At 33.8% G+C, this 8,973-nt stretch overlaps 1 protein-coding gene across 1 annotated transcript in view; it reads right to left on the bottom strand.

The window, feature by feature from the left end:
• LOC107633443 (probable WRKY transcription factor 61) overlaps positions 7,056-8,973 on the bottom strand; it is a 5,424-nt gene continuing 3,506 nt past the window's right edge. Inside the window, exon 5 of the mRNA XM_016337074.2 lies at positions 7,056-8,403. Coding sequence (XP_016192560.1) covers positions 7,333-8,403 — 1,071 coding nt within the window. The 3' untranslated portion in view covers positions 7,056-7,332. The remainder of the gene's footprint in view (positions 8,404-8,973) is intronic.

The following is an 8,973-nucleotide window of genomic DNA, read 5'->3' as shown; positions in this document are numbered from 1 at the left end:
GCAAAACACGCTGAAGCATTTGGCCAAGGGGGAAGAAGACTTCCATGAAAACCTAACCCTTGGTGTAATTTCAATTCTTAATAATTTTTTATCCGAAGCTCCGATTGACGAGCCGTCAGCGGCCACACGTTTGTCTCGGAATAATCTACAAAATCCATTCAAATATTTGGTAAGAAACTCGATTTTTCTTACCCAAATATTCTCATCTCAGTTTCAAAATTTATTGAGATTAGGTGTTGAGATTTTATTGAATTTTGGTGTTTTATGAGTAAATTAGCTTTGTGAATTTGTTGGGTTCTATTCCAATTTCACGTTGGTAAGGTGAGGAATGTTTAATCCTTTTCAAGTTATCTAATTAGTGAACCCCATGGTAATTTTAGTGTTATTTTGTGAAATTAGTTTGGATTGTGTACTTTGGAAACAAATTGGTGGTGTTAGAGACTTGGTATTAGACTCTGGGAAGCCAAAAACCCGTTTGGTGAGACTCTGGATGTAATACCCGGTCTAATCAAAATTTAGTAAATAATAAGTTAAATAGGAGCGAATATGGTTGGAAGATTTGGCAATCGAAATTTGATAATTTAAATATGATATTTGGATTCAGTGAATTTTTCCGAGTCGAAAAATATAGTTTTCTGCGTAAAAGTGCGCACTGGAATTTTGACCGGCAGTACCGGCTGAGATCTGTCTGGTACTACAACTGAGAAAATTGATTATGGGTAAATAAGATTAAGAAATGAGGAATTATAATTAGGGAAGGTAGAAATATTTAAAGTGCAATTTAGAGCGCTAATCTTAAAGGTTTTGGCCCAAAATTAGGCCAATGGCATGATTTTTGTTAAATTGTTATTTCAAACTCATTTGCTTTCTAGAAGTGAAAGGGGTTTTTGATTGATGAGTCAGAGACTTTATAACAGCAATTCATGTAGAAATTCGAAGGTTTGAGAATAAGAAAGTAAGTTTGGAGGTTATGCTTGGAGTTGAGCTGTGATTAGTGGTAATTGGCTTGGCAGAGGGAGAGGATAGTGATGGATGGAATTTTCGAGGGCGAAAATTTCTGTTAGGGGGGTAGAATGTAATACCCGGTCTAACCGAAATTAATTAAATAATAAGTTAAATAGGAGCGAATATGGTTGGAAGATTTGGCAATTGGAATTTGATAATTTAAACTTGCGAGTGAAGCAAGGGGAAAAGTTATGATCAATGATGATCAAAGATAATTATATGAGATATGAGGGATGACGGTGGAAGTACCGTGTATGCCATGAGCCGGAGGGCTATATTTATTGATAAATGGCCCGTTCTTGATTGGACCATGAGCCGGATGGCTGAGTTATTGCCGGGTTACGGCAAAGCCATTATTGTTTATGGCTGAGTATAAATGCATATATGATTAATGAATGAATATGTTAAATGGATAATAATAAAAAATATTGAAATGTGATGTGCGACCCCGGGTAGTAGGCAGTGGCGTTGTCCACTTGCTCCGGGTATGAGACGGAAAAGGAGGATTATGATAAACGAGTTTAATCGTGGGGTTTTGAATAAATGTGTATTTGTGATACCTGAGTAGTAGCAAGGGTCGTGGTTCGTCCCGCTTGCTCCGGGTCATTGTCTGAAGATTGATAATAATGAAGGGTGATTATGAATAAATGTTTATTTGTGATACTTGGGTAGTAGCAAGGGTTGTGGTTCGTCCCACTTTGTTGTCGAAACGTGAGAGATACGTCTTCGCGATTTTATTTCTACTCTTTTCAGGCTTCTCGATTAATACTCCTTTCGAAATTACCTATATTTATTTATTAAAAATCCACCTGAGAGTCGTACCACCGTAATATCATTGACTTATGACTCGAGCATAAGGATTTGAATATTAGGGTGTTACACTGGAACCTTGGGTGTCGTGGAACGGTGACAAATCGTGACGTTCCAGGTTTTACGGGAAATCGGCCAAGGTATGGTTTTGGTTTTTCGTATATAATATATAATATTTTGTGAAAACTTAGGCTAGTTGACTATAAGATAGGAATGAATGTATGTGTATGTTAAAGTGTTTAGTGCCTTGAGAATAATTGTGAATTTAGTTGGGGGTTGATTGTTGTTTGATAGTAGAGATGAAGGTTGGAATGATTGAGGGTGTTGAATGTTTAGTAATTGTGACTTGGATTGATGATATATGTTGAGCATGTGTTGATAATTATGAACCAAGTTGAGTATGGGTTTGTTGTTTAATGTTAAGAATGGAAATTTGGATGTTAAATGATGATTTAATAATGATTGATAAATTGAGGATAATGAATGTGTATAGATGATGGATGGTTGGTGGTCTTCTTGATATAATTATGAACTTATGCATGAGAATTGTTTAGAATTGAGGTGTGATGGATTATGGAAGGTTGTAGAGCTGTGTTGTTGTGATATTGCAAGTGTTGGAACAAATTTTGAGTGTAAAAGGATTGATATTGAATGGTGAATTAATGAAAATAAAGGTTTGAAGGTTTTTGTGTAAAGTTGATTTTTGGTCAAACTTCGGTGAGCCATAACTTGGCTTCCGGACCCCTGAATGATTTCAAACCTGTTTCATATGAAAACTGGATCCATGAAGTTTATGCCCTTTGAAGAACGCATGAAAAATGTTTTAAGAAAAAAAAGTTATGTGCGATGGAAGTTTGGGGTTTAAAATGATAAATCTGCAGATTTCAAACTTAAGTAAAAATTTTGAGAAAACATACGCCCACACGTACGCATGACGTGGGATTCTTGTGTACGCATACCATCTATTTGCATATGGTAGCTACTGCCTGGTTTGCATGCGTACATGTGATGGGACATGCGTCGCGTGGCCCATGTTTCAGCAAAAATAGATTGTGTTTTAAAGCTCAAATTTGAACCTCCAAACTTCTATTTTCATTCTTTTAGCCCCTAAATATTAGTTTTAAGTGTAGTGCTGAGATTAGGCTATGGAAAGCAAGGTTACTTGGAAGTAAAGGAAGGTCTAGAGTAACTGAACTGAGATGTTAAAGATGAGATTGGAGATGACTGTATGTGGCCGGAATGGTCGAGAGGGCAAGATTAGGGTTCGATCCCACTTGCTCGTTAACTTGAAAATGTATTCAGATGGCAAGTTGAGGACAGAAGTTTCCTCTCTTGTCGTGATGAGGGTGTGGGAAAAGTGGAAAGGCACTCTCCTTCGTATTGTTTTCCCCACATTCTTCTCTGGTTGCAAGGTGAAAAGGCACGCTCCTTCGTATATCCTCCAGGAGAAGGTGGAAAGGCACGCTCCTTTGATGTGGAAAGGCACTCTCCTTCGTTTATGATTCTCTTGGAGATGCACAACCTAGAGACAAATGTCTGGGTTAGCTACCAGATGTGTCGGGTTCTGGCAATTTAACCGACACGTGAGCTCACGGCCAGTAGGACAGGCATGCATCATGTTGCATTTGTTTGGATGTGCATAATTGTTTTGGGTTTGCCTATCTGATAAATTCTGTTTAACTGATAACTGTGACACTTGCTGTAACTGTTCTTTAAATGTGTTTGCCTTGTATTTGCTTGTGTTTGTGATTGTCTTTCTATTTTGAGTACCTTGGTGGTGGACAGGTGATAATGTTGATTTGATTTGAAATGGGCCAGAGACCGGGTTGAGTTTATTCGGGTCGGAGGCCAAGCTGGTTTAATTTGGGCCATAGGCCGTGACTAGTTGGGTCAGTGCTAAGGGTTAGAGTTGAATGAGACAGTGAGTGGATTGTAATTTGAGAGATTAAGTTAGGATTGAGTTAGAACCTTAAGAACCTTAGATATCTACCCCTACTTATGGTTTTTGTTTTAGTTCCTCTAAGTTTATATCTGAGTGTCGGCGTTCTAGGATTGCCTCTGGCTTTCCCGGGACCTTATTTATTATATATGTGGGCATCTTAACCATACTGAGAACCCCCGATTCTCATCCCATACAATATTTGTGGTTTTTTAGATGCAGATTGAGAAGCACCACTCTGTATTCTAGAGATGCTGATGAAGCGAAGGACTCTTGGGACTCAGGGTCGTATCTTTGTTTATATTTATGTATGTATATAGGATCTTCACCTTATATTTTATGTTTGTCCCTCTTAGAGGTTGACTCGGAGAAACAGGTTGTCGTTTCCTACTTTGGGTCATTTTGGGATTCTCTTATATATATGTATGTATATACTTATATGCTCTGGCCGGTTTATCTTCGTGAATCGAGTTGGAAGCTTTGTTAATTGTATCCATTTCATGAAATTTTTCCTTTTACGTGAGCGTTACGACTTTTTAGACTTTTGTTAATGGTATAGATTCCTTCAACTACTATTATTATATATTTTTTTTTACTTTTAGAGGTCGTAATACCTTGCCACCTCAACTTTATGACTTAAGCATAAGACTCTGTGTGGTAGGGTGTTACAGGATTCAACCCTCACTCACCTGAGGTATTACTTGGACGACCCGATGCACTTACCAGTTCAGTTGTGCGAGTTTAAATTTTGCGCACCAGCATTCTTCTCTTAGCTTCGTCTTTTCTCTTCTTTCGCATCATCAACATCATCATCATCATCTTTTGTGTTGTTTTTCTTTTGTTTTTATATCTCTTTCTGTTTTTAAAAAGAACAAGAACAAAAACGAAATAAAAAAAATACCTAACAAAAAAAAGAAATAAGAACAATAAAAAAAAGAAAGAAGAAGAATAAGACAAAGAAGTAAAAAAAATCTTTGTTAAGACACTACTGTATCAAGTCCATAAACCTTGAGAAATTTCGGTTAAGAAATTTCTATATCACGATTAAGAAATTTCGATATCAAAGTTAAGAAATTCATGTGTCACAGTTAAAAAATTTTAGTACTATTTTTCTGTTTTATTTTTTCCCAAACAACTCTTCCTTTCCCTCTTCCTTATTTTGATAGTTTTTTTTTTTTTTTACACTCTTCATTCTTCTTGTTTCATTTTTTAAAATGAATAAAAAAATAAAACATAAAAATAAAATAAAAGAATTAAATAATTTTTTTATTTATCTCTTTGACAACAAACACAAAAAATTTTGAAAAAAAAATGTAACTTTATATATAAAAATATAAAAATTATGCATAAAGAAAGAAGAAAGAAAAAAAAAACTTCAACATCAAATTCAGAATTTTAAAAAAATTTAATATTAAAATTAAGAAATTTATGTGTCATGATTAATAAATTTTGATGTAATTTTTTACGTAAAAAAAGTGTGTGATTCACGTACATATATACGAGCGATTTTTATCGAATTTAGATTAATTTAATTGAATTTAATTGATAAAAATAGTTAGATATATATAGCAAAAATATTTTAATTAACTAGACTTTTCTTTAATTTTCCCTCTTATTTTCATTATTATTCACCCTCGGATCGCTCATTCTATCTCTTCCTCACCTCTTTTTCTACCGTTTGTATTAAAAAATATCTGCGTCATAGTTTAAAAATCATAGATGGTTATAATTATACATTTATTTTATTTACTATTATGCATTTATTATAGTAATAATTACTGAATATAAAAAAGTTTAATATTACATACATAAAATTATAAATATTAAATTAAATATAGTAATTTTAATTATTATTTCTCTAACATTGTTCTTTATATATAGCATTTTAATTCCTTAAAATAAAAAGACATTTAATACGGTTTGAAAATCTAAAATATGTTACAGTAAAAATAATTCTTTTATTTTATACATAATTTCATATTTAATAAAAATTTAATTAATTTATACAGTTATAGAAAATGTTGTCAAGCTAAGATAATATAATAAGTTGAGACTAATTTTGATGAGGCCGGCTACATATACAAGTTTTTTTTGCTTACAAGTCTTACAAGTCCAATAAAACACATGTATTACACTTAATTAATGCATTACACACTTCCACATTCAAAAGTAAATAAAACGCACGCTATTCAATAACTTCCTGTTTCCAAAGCGCGCTACTCACCATGCATTATAAACGACTCTTCTTCTTCTTCCTCTATGAAAACAATTTTCTTGCCAAATTTGAAGATAATGGAACTTCAGAAATATACCCAAACGATTACAGAAATACACTCCAACGATTATAGAAATACACCCAAAGGATTACAGAAATACACCCAAACGGTTACAGGAATTCACCCAAACGATTATAGAAATACACCCAAAGGATTACAGAAATACACCCAAAGGATTTAAGAAATACACCCAAAATTCGTTGAAGTACACCTTATGCATATTTCAGAACTTTTTCTCTTTCTCCTCCTCATCTTCTGCTGCTTCTTCTTCTTCAAAAATGATTTCAGAGCTTGATGTCAAAAAACAATAGAAATCAAGAATAACGCAGAAAGAAAACAGAGAAAAAAGCACGTAAATGAAGAAGAAGAACAGAAAGAGGAAGAAGAACATGCAGTAAGAAGAAGAAGAAGGAGAAAGAGAAAGCAAGAAATGAAAGAAAAGAAGAAGAAGAGGAAGAAGAACGTACAAGAAGAAGAAGAACGAGAAAGAGAAAGTAAGAAACGAAAGAAAAGAAGAAGAAGAGGAAGAGGAAGAAGGAGAAAGAGAAGGTAAGAAACGAAAGAAAAGAAGAAGAAGAAGAAGAAGAGGAAGAGGAAGAAGAAGAAGAACGTAGACCTTGCATCGCGTTTTTGGAGTTTATTCGTTAATTAACTTGTAAAGCATACAAGCCCTAATGACTTGTATGCAGAGCTTTTCTGAATTTTGATATACTGATATCGTAAAATATTTTATACTATTATTTAATATATAGTATCCATTGTTTTGGATAATTATTAAAATATTTAGTATTTAATATGATGTTACATCATTAGTATACGTGTAAAATTATCGGTAAATTAAAATTAAATTCTAATAAATTTTATTATTAAATATTTTTATAAACAGTAGTGTAAAAAATCAAATTATATACATATGTTTTATGAACATTATTTATCAGTCTAGCTATGCTGCAAATGTTTCTTGACAACATAATTAATCACATCAATGCAGGCAGATACAAGCTCCACAAAAAGAATGAAAATGAAAAACCAAGTAATAAATTGTATTCAGATATAATAAGATCCAGATATAGTACATGCTGACCTACTTATTATAGTGAAACAAAGAAAGAAAATAGTGATAATTTTGACGGAGAAAGTTTTAGTTATTAAAACTACTCCAATATCGTTTTGAACCTTGTAATAAGTCATATCCATATATACCACATGTCATCAACATTGTTATATACAAATACCATACCTCAAAAGAAAAATATATTCAAACAAATAAATAGCTATAAGCTAACTAGCTTTATTGATATATCATGATGATCTATGATCATCACCTCCATTATCACCGGGAGATGCAGAAGCACTCTTCGGAGCAGAAGAAAATGGCAAAGAAGGTGGAAGAAACATGAAGCTTCCATTATTCTGTGTTGTTTTTGTTGGTTGCGTTTTGTTCAAGAAGCTCGAACCACATCCGCCATTGTTACTATTATTGATGACTTTCGAACTCGAAGCCAAGGTAGAGGAAACTGGAAACAGCTCTGAAAATTTCATCTTCTGACTAATAAGATTATTACTGTTTTCTCCATCACCACCACCACCACCACCACCACCAACTTGGTTATAATTATTCCCTTGATGATGTGTGCTTCCAATGCCGCTGCCGCCACCAATGAACGAAGACAAGGCCGCAGCCAAAGCCGATTGAAAACTGGGATCCGCTGTTATTGCTTTTGTTGCAGCGGCAATAGGATCTGATGATGATGATGCATTCTTGCTGTTGTTCCTTTGCATGAAAGACTGATAGAAGTTCTCCATTGTTTGTTGTTGTTGTTGCCTTTCGAAGTTCACATTATTATTACTGAGCATGTTGATGCTTCTGTTGAATGGTTGATGATGAGTACTATTGTAGCTACTGAGGAATCCATTATTGCTCCAAGAAAGTGGATTGGAATCGTTGGAAGTACTGAAGCTAAGGCTTGTGGAAGAAGGGTATCTGATTGGTTGGTTAGGGTAGTTTGAAGAAAACCTAACAAATGGAGATGAGGAATTATTATTATTCAAATTAGGGTTTGAAGAAGTGAGGTCAAGGGTTATTGTTGGGTGTGATGGTGTGGATGATAGTGCGGGGTTTGAGACGTATATTTGTCTTGATTTTGAGCCGTCTGGGAGGTAGAGGTTCAGGCCGTGGAGGTTGCCGGCTGCGGCCGCGGTGGCCGTGTTTGTGGGAGCCATAGTGTGTGAGGTTGAGGAGCCGGAAAGTAGCATGGATGCGGCGGCGGAGGTTGTGGAAGCCATGGCGGTGGCTGTGAGAGGGAGAGGGTGGTTGTGGTTCCCTTCATAGGTGGTGATTAGAATCGACATGTCCTCCGCACATCTTTGCACCTGAAATTTAGCATATGCGAGCTTAATTAGTACTGAATTATAAAATTATTTGTATCAAACAAGTTACAACCTACAAAATATGCACTTAAACCATCAAGTTTTAGCATTTCTTAGAAATTATAATATGAAATAGAAAATCATGAATCGGAAATATAACATGCTATAATTTTTTTGAGGTGGATATATAGATTAAAATTTAAAAAGTATCCCATAATTATCCCATATTTAATTTCCTGAAAATTTTTGTTAAATTGGTTTTGTTTTCTTTGGCAATTCCAATAGTGATATAGATATAACATCTCTTTTTTCTGAAGAAAAAGAAGATAGTATAAATAAATGAATAATTGTCGAATAATGTTCTAAAAATTTTATACTTCATAAAAGATGGTAAAATATCATCATTAAAGATGATAAAATATCTCTTAAAATATATAGCTCACATTCTATCTAATACTAATAAGGAAATGATAAAATTTTGATCAAATAGAATGTGAGCTATATACTTGCATTTCTCTTATTAAAATAAATTACTATATTTTTTGTATAATATAAAAAAAAATATTTTTCTTT

The sequence above is a fragment of the Arachis ipaensis genome, chromosome B01 (genome assembly GCF_000816755.2).
Source record: "Arachis ipaensis cultivar K30076 chromosome B01, Araip1.1, whole genome shotgun sequence".
Lineage (NCBI taxonomy): Eukaryota > Viridiplantae > Streptophyta > Magnoliopsida > Fabales > Fabaceae > Arachis > Arachis ipaensis.
Note: the sequence above shows the minus strand (reverse complement) of the source record. Positions and strands in the feature narration are given on the sequence as shown.